This window comes from Falco peregrinus, chromosome 2 (assembly GCF_023634155.1).
Source record: "Falco peregrinus isolate bFalPer1 chromosome 2, bFalPer1.pri, whole genome shotgun sequence".
In the NCBI taxonomy this organism is placed as follows: Eukaryota; Metazoa; Chordata; class Aves; order Falconiformes; family Falconidae; genus Falco; species Falco peregrinus.
Window position 1 is genome coordinate 89,659,741 of NC_073722.1, and position 15,302 is coordinate 89,675,042.

At 42.9% G+C, this 15,302-nt stretch overlaps 1 protein-coding gene across 8 annotated transcripts in view; it reads right to left on the bottom strand.

Moving 5' to 3' along the window:
* SFI1 (SFI1 centrin binding protein) overlaps positions 1-15,221 on the bottom strand; it is a 32,000-nt gene extending 16,779 nt beyond the window's left edge. Inside the window, exons 1-12 of one of the 8 annotated variants that reach the window (XM_055797632.1) lie at positions 15,092-15,221; positions 13,239-13,292; positions 12,626-12,823; positions 9,522-9,701; positions 8,417-8,488; positions 6,074-6,181; positions 5,670-5,764; positions 3,953-4,070; positions 3,578-3,680; positions 1,987-2,143; positions 1,077-1,238; positions 564-634 (exon numbers count right to left, since the gene is read on the bottom strand). In XM_055797632.1, coding sequence (XP_055653607.1) covers positions 564-634; positions 1,077-1,238; positions 1,987-2,143; positions 3,578-3,680; positions 3,953-4,070; positions 5,670-5,764; positions 6,074-6,181; positions 8,417-8,488; positions 9,522-9,701; positions 12,626-12,645 — 1,086 coding nt within the window. In that variant the 5' untranslated portion in view covers positions 12,646-12,823; positions 13,239-13,292; positions 15,092-15,221. Of the gene's footprint in view, positions 1-563; positions 635-1,076; positions 1,239-1,986; positions 2,144-3,577; positions 3,681-3,952; positions 4,071-5,669; positions 5,765-6,073; positions 6,182-8,416; positions 8,489-9,521; positions 9,702-12,625; positions 12,824-13,197; positions 13,536-15,091 lie in introns of those variants that run through there. The other 7 variants (XM_055797634.1, XR_008746117.1, XM_055797635.1 and 4 more) reach the window with 7 other exon arrangements.
* Between the last annotated feature and the right edge of the window lie 81 nt (positions 15,222-15,302).

Sequence of the window (15,302 nt, forward strand, 5' to 3'; positions counted from 1 at the left end):
TAATCTGTCTGAAAAAGCTGGAGCCTTGCTTGTGCCCACCTTTCAGACAGCCTTCAAGGATTTCTGTTTGATTTTGAGGGGTTTGGGGTTTTCTTTTGGAAGGGGTGTGTGTCTTGGGTTTTCTGGGGGCTGAGGAGTGGGGTGTTGGGTTTTTTTATTTTTTTGAAAAAGAGTAACTTAATTGCCCACATATGCAACAAGCTGTCTCTGGACTCATGTGAAAATAAATATATATGCACTACTACAGAGGGAAAAAAAAAATACCAGGGAAAATGAAAGGGGAAAATGCAACCTCATGGTGAAATGGCCAGGGAACACGGTAGCCCAATACCATCGAGATTAATCTGGTAGTTCACCAGTTCCCCCATTTGGATTCAACTGGCAGATTCCAGCACAGGTGGAATTTAAAAACTTGATGCTCAATCCAAACTCACCACAGCAGAAAATGATGCATCCCCCACTTCATACCCACACCCCACCGTTACTATGAGGCACACTGCCAGTCAGAAGTATTTGAATGCTCTCCACAGCCTCTTCCACCTGATGTGTAATAGTGCTCTTACCAACAGATGACACTTGTAGTGTTTTTCAGCCAGCTCACACCGTTGAGTCTCTTCCACACACAGCACAACATCTATCAATGAGTTAAAGTATCTTTTGCGCAGAAACATCCCTCCCGATATATGAACAACTTGGTCCCACAGAGGGGCACTAGATCTCCATCTAAATTTGCTTCAATATTTGAATTTCCAGCACTGTTACCTGCACAAGCCTTGATTACATTTAAGTTTTTAGATTTTGCTGGCTTATCACAACATTTCTGATTCGCTGCTAAATAAGGAATTCCTTCCCAACCTTAAATTATCTTCTGCAGGCTCTTAGCTGTCAACAGGCTAGCATCCATAATTGCAACAGCTTTATTAATTGTTAGTATGGCCTTACATAGGCCTTTCTAATGATAAGATGTTTGTTGTCACCCACACCACTGCACAACATTCCTGCTTATTAATCAGGTCTTTCCCCTGCAGGAACACTTCTAACCTGTCCCTGCCAGGGACTAAACACAGACTGGATACAATGCTTCCAGTGTGCAAAGACTCTCCGTAAGGCAATCCTTGCTGCTAGCTTTTCCATGTCCTTTCGGTGTGCACGCAGTCTTCTCCTGCATTCCCATGACAGCCGCCAATCAGAGAAATACTGCCAGACTATCCTGCTTCGGTAATGCTCTTGGGCCAGCGCTAGGAAACAAACACACAAATTACTCACAATTTGTTCTGTTCTGGGCTCATTTATATCAGATGAGGCCATGACATTTAAGCCACTGGATGTGAAGTGACAGAAACTTTAACACTGAAAAATGGTAGTAGGAATTCACAGTAATGCTCAGCTATGGCCTATATTCTTCCTACTGATCACAAAGGCAGTTTTAAAGCAGTAACATACTGTACAGACTTAAAGGGAAGTTAAGACACTGTGTCACTCGTTCAACATACGCAAGCTTGCTAACATTTCAGCATATTCCTATTACCAGTTCCCAGATATCCAAGATGGATTCTTTTCCACTACCACTGATCAACAGGCAATTCACACAAATGTCTGAACTCATTCTAGTAACTCCAAGGGAAGAAACAAAAGAACTCGTGTAATAATCTTCACCATCCGGTGAGTTGTGATTTGTCTGACTATGAAGAAAATCCACACACAGATTGACTGATAATAGTCCTGAATACATTCTTCTCACAGATACCTCAGTCAGAATATAATATGCAACATGCAAGTTTTCATCGATGGAACTATATTTTCTTTTGAATCATACGTAAGGCAGGTCATCTTCCCTTAGCTAGCCAGGCTTGTAACAGTGTACAGGCCAAGCTGCATCTCTTCATATGTGACCAAGTAGAAACACTGCAGCATCTCCTAGAATAGAAATTTAAAAAAATCACTGTGCCCTAAGGGGTTGAGCCCTGTTCTCCCATTTTCACTCACCATTCTGAAGTTTCTTTGCTCTGTGGAAGTTTAAGTATCCCAGCCATGCTTCCATGCATCTCTTCAGTTCACAGTGCTGACGGTGAGTTACTGCCCTAGTCTCCTTCTGCTTGTCACGCTGGCTGTATAAATACAGCTCTCGCCACTGCAACCAAGCCTGACAGAACAAATGATGAGGGAGGTCAGTAAAGAGGAAAAAAACCAGACAAGATTAGGGAAACAGGACAAAGAAGAGAAGAGGAAGAACACACAGGCAATAAGAAATTCCACATGAGATCTGAAAGTGAAAGCCATGAGCAAAGAGGTTCCTCCTCACAAGGGGGAAAAAATACCAACTGACGAAACCAAACAAATGCCAAAGGAATGTCAGCATAGGAAAGGTGAAAGACAAATAATGCTGATATCAAATGTCCTTTTTCCTTTTTTTTTTTGATACTTTCGCACTTTTTCCATTACAAGGCCAAAATAATACTTTTTGAACAAGAAGCCTTCTTTCAGACAGAGTATCTTCATACAAAAGAGAATCACATCTTGAGATGATTAAAAATTCCCAAATCACGAGTTAGCTCGTTGGTAGAACACTGGCCTCAAACAGGCAGTGTTGCCATCTTACAGCACAAGCTAAATTAAATGCCATCACCTGTTTTAACAAAATGGACAAAAAGCTACAGTTCCACCGAATGTTTTCACTTCAGCTAAGATGAACAATTTACCAAAGGAGCTGACAACCTCTCAACAATATGAAATGCTGGATTGTAGTTTCTTACCCCAAAATGGAGTTAAACACACTCACAGAAATTCATTAGGACATAAGAAATGTTGTCTTACAAAGAGGCACGGTGCTATCAAACAGCTGACCAGTGCTATCTTGTCTCCTAACAGGACAGTGGATTGGGCCTCTGTGGAGTTCAGCATTCTAGAGAGCTGGATACAACTACCCTTCATGCCCTGCTCAAAATACCACAGCTGCAAACTCACACACCTGTTTTCTTTTACCTCTTATTTACCCATGGTGAGTTTCTCTGGCAGAGAGCACTCTGTTACTTTCACTATCATCAGGCATTCTATAAGACAGTAATAATTCCTTTGGACAGTCTGCTTCCTAGCAAAAGTTAAGACATGGATCCAGTTTGCTTTGCCTAGATTTCTTGTAAATGTTTCCTGTAAAACAACTGTTTTGACCTTTTCCATAGAATCACAGAATATGTCAAGTTGGAAGGCACCCCTGAGAGATCAGACTCCCTGCTTGTCACAGGACTACTTAAAACTAAATTATATGACTAACAGCGTTGTGCAGACACTCCTTGAACTCTGACAGGCTTGGTGCCGTGACCACTTCCATGGGGTGCCTGTTCCAGTGATCAACCACCCTCTCAGCAGTGAAGAACCTTTTCCTGATGTCCAACCTGATCTTCCCCTAATGTAGCTTCATTCCATTTTCTCATGTCCTAATACATTCTTCCATCCTAAGTACTGCAATTTGTGAAGCAAATGAGCGTAAGACCTATTTTTTATTAATCTGCCACCTTAGTCACATGTGCATGTAACTTAAACATTAGAAATATTAGTAGCTGAAGCTCCTGGGACTTACTCGAAATTGCAGACTCTGGGCCCAATGCTGCAGAGCCAAAATATTCATTTTATGCCCAGTGCATTTCTGGTAGTGCCGTCTTCTCCACACTGCCCACGATATGCTGCCAAAACAATGTTACAGACACGTTCAAACACAGTTTCCGTAGTCTGATGGCCTAAGAAAACACCCTCCTCTCACTGGAAAAAGGTATTAAAAACAATCTTTTAAGCCCACGTCTATGGGCATACCAGAGGAATTCAGACACACATACACACGTCAGAAAGGAAAAAAAAAAAATAAAAAAAAAGAACATGGGACAAAGATAACAGAATGCCGCTAAAAACCATGAGCTTAGGGTCAGTGCCTCTCTGCCTGTTTCCACTCCATTCTTACCGCAAGCAGCTTCTTTCCCTGAATGCCAGCGCCACAGACTGCATCCCATGTTTTGTCCTTTGAACACCAACATAGACCAGCCAGTGTTGCCAGGTCCTGAGCAACTTTTGCTTCTTTGCTGTGCACAACAAAAAAAATTACAGCATCTTAACTTCACGCAAGAACCTGGCATTTTTTAACCACTCAGTACCACCACCTGTCCCCCACCTCCAGTCCCCTCAACCCGCAGTGACACCTCGTGGGAAACCCTGAAACAACAGCCGCCACAGCTGCAGCCGCGACCATCCACCCTGGCTGAGGGTGTCACACTGACAAGAATCTGAAACGCTGACAGCATCATGCCACTTGTTCAGACCAGCGTGAATTATCAGACAATGGCATTGCTTTGTCTTCAGTGCTTACAGGGTATATCACTCTGTAACAATATCCAGCGTAACCACCTTATTGGGTAAGAATTACAGGATTTTCTTTCATTCCGTTTAAAAACCCCAAAAGTTCATGAGGTTCAGCAGCAGCTTTTCAAGAGTTATTCTCTATTAAAAGCAGAGAAATCAACCAGAAACAAGTCAAGTTTATTTAGCAGGCTGGTCATGCAGCTAAAAGCAGAAGTGGTGTCACAAATTCCAGTTTACCACTTTATGCAGTGCACTGCACTTTCTCCTCACAACAGTCTGGCTTGTCAGAACTGACACTATTGAAGCAAAGTTATTAGAAAAAACATAATCAATTTTATGCTGCTCCACACTTCCACTAAAATAAAACCTTTTTCTTTTAAACACAAATTTCCTTGTGAACTGGTGAATCAAGTATTAACCCACCTTAAAACAGGTCACTTTTCTATTTTTTTGCCTAAGTAACACACAGCTGCTTCTCTTAAGTATTCTGGCCTCACTCAGTAAGAAAGGAAACCTAGACAGCCTATCCATTTGTTTCCAAAGGTGCCAGTCTATGTAATATTCTGAGGCTACGTTCATATAAAAAAAAGAGAGAGTTAACTTATTTTGCAAATCAGCACAGAACAAAACCACGCTATCATCTTTAAAAGAGGGGTCATCCTCCCCTTCTGGGAAACATACTCCCTGAAACCAAAGGAAGTTGGAACCAATACATGCAACTTCATCAGGAGGACAAATCCATTGCAGAACAAAAATTAAGACAATATACACAACAAGACAAAGTACACTTCGAAAGCTTGGGCTTCTTTTCAGTTGCAAGACACAAGATGGAAGGAATAGTGAATACAAATAAAATATGTGCAGTTAATACCACAATAAATCATTATCTCATTTTAACAGCCACAGTTGGTAAAGAATTCCAATAACATATTCTATCAAAAAAAAATATATATTTGAACACATATTGTGATAAAGTAAAAAAAAACACGAAACAAATCAACCAACACATCAAACAAACCACCACCCCCAACCAAACCACCCCTTCAAAAACAAACACCACAATCCAGAGCAGATGGAGAGGCCCTTAAGCTTATTCACTGGCATCCCTAAATAACTATATAGCTACACAGTAGTGCATCAAACGGAAAACCCCTGCCAGCTTTAGACAGACAACCATCTGTACCTAAAAGCATGACACTTCTGTAGGGTGGGGGAGAGGTCAACGTGCAAATATGTACAAAGGACAGAGATTCTGTGCAAGTATTTCCCATGGAAACTCCCATCTCAATATATGCCCAAATAAAAGTAGTTACTTCACTTACCATGAGACTCTGCAACACAGTATTTGCTCCTCTTTCCTTGTTGCCGGCACACATAGGCTCTCCAAGCCTTGAATATCAAATTATACAGTAAATGCCTGAAAAATTAAGAAAGGTGCCATTCAGTAAAATAGCTACCAAGGCCTAGAGGTAGGATTCTTTCAAGTTCAGTTCCACTCTAAAGATATGTTGGATAAAAAATTTTTTACTTCATCCTAAGACAACAGCAAGCAAATATTAAAAAAAAGGGGGAAGAAAAATATGAAAATAAGCAATGAAGACATTGCTCTTGGCCTAGAGGTCCTGTTGATATTACTTGCTTACTGGTATTAAGAACTCCTTCAGAACCTAAAGAAAATTTCTCATACTTTTATATACGCACAATAATAGGAAGTAATTTCACAAACCTGTAATGGCTGTCTGCCCTGAGGCTGAGCTTCCTTTCCCTGCAAACAGTCCACCACTCCTTCCACTCTCCAAAAGTTTTTTGAAGAATCTTCTGGTCATACAAGCATCTAAACAGTCAAAAGATTTGGACATGGGAGACTTCATACAGGTTAGGTTTCCAGGTTGACCACAAATCAGTTTTAATGAAGATTATGCTACCTCTTTTCCAGTCTTGTCTGATTAGCCTAACAGCATCTAATTGCATTTAAAAACCACTAACCAACTATGATGCTTTATTCCAAGACTCCATGAAGTATGACAAGAAGCAATCACCTTACTGACTATAAACACTTCACATAATGTCAAGGAAGGAAAGACAGATGTTGTTAACAGACTTGCCAAATCCCAAAGTGACAGCTGACTTTAAACCTATGAATAACTTGCATCTTTCATCCTCAGTTCTGTGTTTTACTCAAACAGCACAGCTGATAATGATACATGTATTTTCCTTGCTAATTTTTTCTTTGTTATTTTAACAGAAAATGTTTTCTGTATAGAAAAAATACAAAAGCTACTTCAGATTTTATAATGCTTTGATATTTCCATTGTGTTCTTAGAAACAGCATGCTGATTTGAAGTCATGCCAGATTTAAAATCTTCCCAAAGAACACTTAAATAGGCTTAAGAACTCCTTCAGCTAGTTGTACATCATCTACACTAATAACAAAGCTGTTCATCTGCTCATGTACCTTCTCCATCCAATGGATGCTAAGCCATGCACAAAATAGATTCACAAATCACGTATGACCTTCAAATTCTTTAACCTCAGTAGAACAGTCTCTGCTTTTACACTCATATTTAATTATCACATACCTGACCAGGTAATAAGTGATGCCACTTTTCAACTGAATTGTGAAGAACTAAAATTTCAAATATAGGAAGGTCTACATGAGGGAATTGGGCTTTTGATCTCCTAATTAAAAAGAATGGTCATAATCTATTATTTCAAGCAAATAACTTTTCTTTTCCATTTTAAAATATTCTCTCAAACATTTTTCCATGTGTTCAAGATGACCTGGGTAGCAGCCTAAGAACCAGAAACATCAGCTAGAGTACGAATACTTTCAAAAAATTTCTCATCTCTTTGTGTTTGTGAAGGACAGAAGGAAAATAGAAGGACCCATGAAAACAAACAAAAAGCACACAAGCCCAGATGCACAACCTTTAATCAGAACTATCCCACTAGCTTAATGAAATTGGTCACGTCTAATAACAACAGGATTAGGCCCAGAATCCCTAGAGGTCCCTCAGTGAAACCATATGAATCCTCTCACAAGTGGCAATTCATAGCTACCTACCCCAAGCCAAGTTGCTAAGTCATTCCAAGCACTCACGCAGAAAAGGAAAAAAAAAAAAGAAAAAGAAAAAAGAAATGAACTATACATTTTTTTCTGAATTTGGTGCATTAACAGAACATTGCAAATAAAAGCTACAGAGAACTGGGGACTCTTAAATCTAAAACGGCAATTAATTATTATGTTCCTTGCTGAATGTATTTCCATTCATGCTCCTAAAAAAAATAAAATAATCATTGTCCTGAATTTACACACAGCCAAAGTAATACAAATTCAGTATATGGGACAGCAAGAACAGTAAGGTTCACATGACAACTTCCATTTACCAACTAAGGCAGACAGTCAGAATATATTTGATACAGTACAATGAAACTGGATAACCACGGTCCTGATCTTATTCTGACTGTAACAAAGGCAGGTCTTCCCACTGGGAACTGCTTCAGTTCCCATGGGTGTGGTCAAACAAAAAACAACATGCAAATTAAAGCAAAACAAGAAAAGGGTATCTAAGTTGGTTTCTCAGTAGCTGACAGAACACTGACAACAGAAACTAATTACCTGCCACAGGTATTTCAAAGTCAGACAGATACAAAGCATATATAGATAAATGTTAAGAACCACAGTGCAAACAGTAAAATAAACTGATTTTCAAGATATACATATATATAAATTCAACAAATTGTTAAATTTAAAGCAGGTATCACAATCATACCCCATCATTTATATGCACATACAGCTCAACTTCAAGGCAACCACAATGCTCATGAATTTAGTGAAAGTTTAACCACGATTATTAAAAACAAACAAAAAGCAGAAGCAAGAAAGGTATTCTAAGGAAACCTTCAAGCAATCTCAAAAGACATCCAAACATTTTCTTGGCTACCAGTGCTCTTTTAGCCCAACGATACAGCACTAAATCATACTAAAAAAAAAAACCAAAAAACCAACAAAAACCCAAACCCCACAACCCACAATACCCCCCCCCTTGATTTCTGTCATTTTATCTACCTCGCTCTGGAAGGGAGAATTTGTCCAAATGTCTTTTTTGCCCACAGACAGAAGAATTTCCTTGCTAGATATCTGGAATATAAGGAAAGGTTAGTTGCCTTTGTATTCTTCCTCTGTTAATCCCCAGGCAGCAGTAAAAATAGGAACATCTATGCCAGTGTAATGAAACTACGGATCTGGTTTTCAGAGATCAATGCATATAAGAAATATTTACACCATGAAAGTAGCACCTTTAAGAGGACTATTCAGCAAGCATAAAGAGAGGCTCAAGCATCACTGCAAGACTTGAACTGCAAACCAAGGCAGCTAAAATGTCTTCCAGGCAGCCCACTTACACCCTGTGATACCAATGAGCAGGCTGGTGATTAACTGGGGAGCCTTTTTGTGATTTCGAAGCAGTAACATCACTCCCCCTGAAGTCAACCAGCTGAGTCAGACTTGCTTCCAGACTACTTGAGCCAATTTAATGTTTACCCTGCCTGAAACCAGCAGATCTTCCTTCTGCTTACCTCCCTCCACAGCAACTCTGCTTTTCAGCAAGCTTTTCCTAGTACCAGTTCAACTCGGATTGTGATACAAACACCCTTCCCCCCCCCCCCTTTTTTTTTCTAAAGGATTTAAGAGTTAATTGCCACACAGAAGGCCCCACTAAGCACCAAAGACATCATAAGGTAATTAAAACACATTTGAACAGGGCCTCCATCTTCCAGCAAGTCTGAGTTGCTAGATCAGCTCCCCTTGTTCAACAAATATTAAGCTTTTAATCTCTGAACAATTATCATCCCATCTTTCTCAAGATTCCCTTCAACAAACAGAAGTAAAGAAACACAAGAGGAGGGCAAGACTAAATCATTATACCTGGAAGCCCCCACCAAAACACACTGTGAAATAGCCATTCTTTAATTCTACATTAGAAAATCAAAGATGTAGGAAATCTGACTGTGCCAATGCATGTCTTCAAGTTACCCTAAGACATCTTCAGAACTGTCTGGCATGCCTGTGAATAAAACCCTTTGTCTTAGACTGCACTTGCACTACTAAAACCAGATTTCTTTCAGTCTGATCCCCCTACTCCATCCAGTGAAAACTGTTTGGTACTTATCACCTGATTTGGAATTCTTTTAACCTTTTTCTTTGATGCCAGGTGTACGCAACTTGATCCAGATTCTCATGACCTCTGTCCTGAAATTGATGTCTGTCAGGCTGGGGAGCAAGACATTGCCCACTTGCTTCCACCGGATGCCTAAGTAGTTGTTGGATTTCATGCACCTTCAGAGATTTTGAACTTAAAACGAAAGAAGAAATGTTTTGTGTAAAACTACATGAACTGCAAAGAAGTAGCATTACTTCAATAAATTCATCTATAACAAAGGTATACATTCACATACAGAAGTTAACAGGTACAAAATGTTAACACACGTTTATTGACTCTTTATCAGGCATTTTTCACTACCTGGAATTCTAAAATTGTTTCCCCAAGACAAGCATGAAGACACATTTCAGTGCAATCATGTCACAGGCAATTCCCTTCTCCTCTGAAGTTGAAATGAAAAAGCACTAAAACACATTTGTGCGTCCCCTCCCGTGTGTGTCCATACAGTGTGCCTTTATGGAAAGGATTTAAACATGGGTTTCTATCTTTTATTCTCCAACATATCAAGTATTCTGTCTACTGCTGAAAAATTCTCTTGAGGACCAGGGAACTGAAGCAAGAATTTCCCATTTTAACATGAAATGCACTTACATACACAGTTCTTTTACAAAGAACTCTTTCCTAGTTTTACTCATATTTTAACTAAATGTGTTTCTTTAAAAAAACCTAAAAATCTTTTCCTGATTTTACATACTCATCATTAAAAAGTAAAATTATTTTTCCATCATAGTTTACTTTCACATGTAGATACGATCTGAAAAATAACAAGTATGCTCTTATGAATTTTGGGTATTTTGTCTCAGTAGTTTTCTGAAAACAAGAATGATGAAAAAAAAATATCTAACCAGATAAAACTAGCTGAACCAGTTGTATTAAAGCATCTTTCCCAAAACAAATACTGCCACCAACCTGAAAATTTGCACATTAGAACCACAAATACATTCCTGAACGCCATAATGGGCAACAGAAGAGGATAGTCTGAAGTCTCACCCTAATAATCACCTGAACAGAGCTAGGGAAAACATGGCTGCAGCCAGAAAAAAAATGTTGGTTCCACAAAGTTAATGGAACAATCCATACCATTAGTTTCAGGAGTACAGCTAAATAACTGCTCACAGAACTAACACCAATAAGGGGGGGGGGGGCAACCCAACAAAACCAAAACCCACCCACAAAAAAAATCTTTTAGGAAGAAATACTGTATTTTTTGCTTGTTCCACTAAGTTGCAAGGAGCTAAAACAAAGCTGATGAAACAAGACCTATATTCTGTGTGTGAAAGAAATTCTTGTTCTGTAAAATATTATTTGAATTTTTTCTGAAAGAGGTGGGCCCCATCAAGCAGACAAAATAATTCTGTTCACATCAAGATGTACACTTAAGGTAACTGGATGCACTTTTGAAGGAGTTTCAGGCACTTTTAAATTTATGCAAAATAGCTTTCAGCATGAGTTCGCATACATGTCTATTAGGGCCAATTCCTTTTAAAACCATCTAATCTGCTCCAACGGTAAACCTGGTCTGACCATATCCAGTGACAACATAAGGCAAAGTAGTCAAAAAAATCAAGCTTGGGTAGAACATGTAAAAGTTTTGTAGTAAAGTCTAAAGCATGTGAATACTTCATGATTTTCCAACATAAGTAATTTTTAACAGATTATTCCCAAATTCAAAACACTGGATGTGCTCCACATATTTAGTGATGACAGCCCACATCCACAAAAATTCATGGCAAGTAACCATGAAAAATAAGAGTCAAAGAGGGATCATTTCTCCCTTAGTGAAGTCAGGAAATAGAGGCATGGGAAGAGTAAGAGACTTAACACCATGCAATAAATCTGTGGTGGGGCCAACAACTATATCCAAATATCTTACATTTCAGTCTAATACCTCAAGTTCAAGAACATCTTTTTTATACTTGAATGTTATTGTTACAGATTTATTAATGGTTAGAATTAATTAACTTTATTTGATTTTCATTTTAATAGAAATATAGAGAAATAAGAAATATATTTTAATGAAACTAGTAGTTGCACAACAAAAGCTGCTATGAAATCCTCTGTACAGCCCTGTACCAAGGCCAAGAACTGAGTGCAACCGAATGAAACAACTTGTAGTTACCTGCCAAGAAATCGTGAACTTTATTAATTGATATAAAGAAATTGTATGGAATAGGGATAACTTAAGTGTAAATATATTTACTCAAAGAATGTAGGTATAGTAATTAGGTCATGTAACCATAGTTTGAAAGAAATAATGAAATAACTAATGAAAGAAGGAGTCTTTCTCTAACTTTCTCTAACAAGGGGCCTGTTTATAAGTTATCTAGAGGGAGGGACTAAAAGAAACAAGCAGAAGAAACAGATGGTCGACAAGGACATAAATTAGCTCAGACTGATAAGAACACTGCAAACTTGCAAGACCATCACATACCAGCCAAAAGGTGAAAAGTACACCATTAGGAAGACCTACAGCCTTCCTCCCAAAGACCCCTGCCCACAATTCTTGGAAGAATTTGCACGAAGGACTGATAAGCAAATTAACATACAAAGTGAGAGTATGTCAATGATTTTCAGGGAATACGATGTTTATGCATGAATACTTAATGAATATGTATGAATAACTTATATATGAGGTGTATGATTTTGAAGCTTGGTGTGCATTGATCATGAGAGGACTCACTCACGCACCCGGCTGTCAATAAAGAAGTGTCTGCTTATCTACATCACATTGGTGTTGGCAAGTTTTTCATTCCGAGATTTCGGTAACATTATGATAATGTAAAACCCCATAAAGTTGTATTTCCTAATGGTTTTAGGGGTAGGGGTGGTGTGTGTGTTTGTTGGGATTTTTTGTTTTCTTTTTAAGAGGAGTACTTCCCTAAAATAATGTTCTGTAATGTTGTTTCCTTAATAATATTCCATAGAGACTGATAAGCCCTCACATAAGAACAACTAAACTTTATTCTGTCTCACAGAATGCCCAAGATACCATAATTAAAAAAAAAAACAAATTGCAGCTGAGGTCTTTAACAAGGTAGCATCTTACTATTGCTTACCTGCTTCTGGATTTCTCCATTTTGCTATAGTTCCAAGTCTGTAGCGAACACACGGACTCTCTGCACTGCAATGTTGTATACTAGCTTTGGACAATGCATAAATTGGTTCCTGTTATATGTGATGAATCCATCAAATGGATCTATGCTAAACGCAGTCTGTGTCTTGATAAACAATCAGAGGAACTCCACTCAGTCGACCTGCATACAAACAGCATAATGTAATTCTAGATGTTTAATGTGAAAAGCACCTGTCTGCACATGACCTTGCTGACCTGGATGATACCGGGCTAACATAACCTATTGGTAATAAAGTCATAACTGTTTGAATCCTAAGGTGGTAACTATGCCTACCTAAATAAAACTGTGCTAGAAAGATGCCATAAAAAGGAAATTAGCCTAAGTTCCCCTATTTAGAAATAAATTAATAATCAAGATTGACAAAATTGGTACCTAATCAAACTGACTCCTTTTCACCTTTTTTAACTACTAAGCTTCTCTCCCTTCATAAGCACAAGGAAATAAAGCAAGCAATTAATTCCAGCGGTATCTTCTGTATGTACAGAACCTCCCACCTGCCAAAGGTCTCAGGAAGAGGAAGACTCGGGGAAAGCACCTGGAATTACGAGCTGAAGTCTCCTCACAAGTGCGAGATCCAAACCGGACACTCCTGTAAGCAAGGTTTAAAGTGTAAAAAACAAAAAAACCAAGCCAAACTAAACGTACTGCAGTCTGAGTTTCCCTGCACGTAATGCCTTTCAGCAGAGAATTACAATCTGAACACTCATTGTGCTTGTAGACAAACGCTGCGGAGCCACAGGCTGGTGCTCTGAGGCCCTGCCCTACGGCCTGGGGGCCAGGGCCGCCCCCCCGCCTCACAACGCGGGGTCCGGCCGCCCCGCTGAGGGCGGGAGGGCCCCGCCGCCTCCCGCCCGGCCCGGCCCGGCTGGGCCCCGGCAGACCGCCCGGGGCACCGGCCCTCGGGGCGGCCCCACAGCGCCTGACCGGAGCCGGAGGACAGCAGCAGGACCCCGGGAACTCTGCCCACCCCACCTCAGACGACGCCACCCCCGCAGCTGAGGCCGCAGCTCTCAGCGAGGCCCGCTCGCCGCCCGCCCGCCAAGCCCCGCCCACCGCCACCAAGAGGGCCAGGCGCGCTGCCCGCCCCCCTCGGCGTCGCCGCCACAGCGTCCCCCTGCGGCTCGGAGGGCTGCGGCGCGGCGGGAGCGCTGCCCGGGCCGGGGCTACGCGGAGCCCGTGCCTGCGGGCTGCCCGCCCGCCGGGACAGATGGGTACCGGCTTCAGGCACAAACGGCCGTCCCGGGCCGCGGGAACGGGGCTGCCTGTGCTCTGGTGCTGAACCGCGTGCGGGGGCAGAGCAACGAGCGCTTTGCCATTGCTGGGCCATCCGGCTCTGCCGCTGCCAGTACCCCGGGACCGGCGTCCGGGAAAACCATGCGCCTTTAGGAGCCAACAAAACTACTTCAGCTCGCAGTAGCGATGCGTGCGGAAGCTACTGCGAGACACACCGCTATGCCGGACCTTTCAGAGACAGTGCCCACAGCACCTGGCAAGGCCACTGGCTGCTCCCGAGTCCTGCTGTGTACCTGTCTGAAAAGCCAACCTGCCAGGAGAAACCTCCCAACAGCGACAGTGCTGTCCCACTTACAACACAGCACTTTGTAATTTAAGAAAGGGGAGAAACGTTTCTTTCTGTTTCCTTCTACAGGTAACTAGTTTTTAATGCAGGCAGAGGCTCACTGAAGGGCAGGGCAGGACCACTGCACCCCTGCTCCCAGCAGTGCTACCCCCAGGCCGCCACGGCCTCGGTGGGGACTTTGAGGTGGCAGGGCAGTGGGCACGGTAGGCGAACGCAGCCAGTCGCCCCGCTCTCTAAACAAATGCCTTAAACTGATTTCAAAACCGATGTCTGCTCCTTAAATTTATCAGGTGTCTCGGAGCAAGCGGTTCCACTGGCCACGGTACCGTGCGTCCCGCCAACTTCCATTTTGACACCAGACTGATAAACGGGCGTTTCAAATCACACCAGCCCAAGGGGGCAGCCTGCGAGGGGCACCGGCGTCTCACGCTGGGTGCCCGCTGGCACCTCAGCACGGCTGGCGGCAGCGGAGGCCCCGCCGGACCCCCCGCCGCGGGGCCAGGCCGCACAGGCGGCGACACCCGGGCCTCCCCTCAGCCGGGGAACGGCACCAGGCGGCAGGAGCCCGGCGGGCGCCCTAAGGGCGCTGTCAGCCGCCCGCCATCACCGCCAGGCCCCGCCTGAAGCGCTGAGGGGGCCGCGCTCGCCCCGCCGCTTCCCGCCCTTCTCCCCGCCCGGCCCCGCCGCCCCCCGGTGCCCCGCCGCCGGCACATGGCGCGCACCGCGTCCCGGCGGCCGCCTCCCCCGCAGGGCTGCCCGCCCAGAGTGCCTGCGGGGCCCTCGGGGCACCCCGGCTTGCCCTCACCCACCGCGGCGCTCGCAGCGTGAGGCGACGGTCCGGCGGGCCCGCCCGCCACCGGGGACACACGGCCCGGGGAGGGGGGAGCGCGGCCCCGGCGCCGCTCCCGGTCAGGCGCCGCGCGGGGGAGCCCCGGTGCGCGCGCCCGCCGCCGCGCCTGCGCGCGGGCCATTAAATGGGTGCGGGTGGGCAGCGGAAGGCCCCGGTTACGGCGGCTGAGG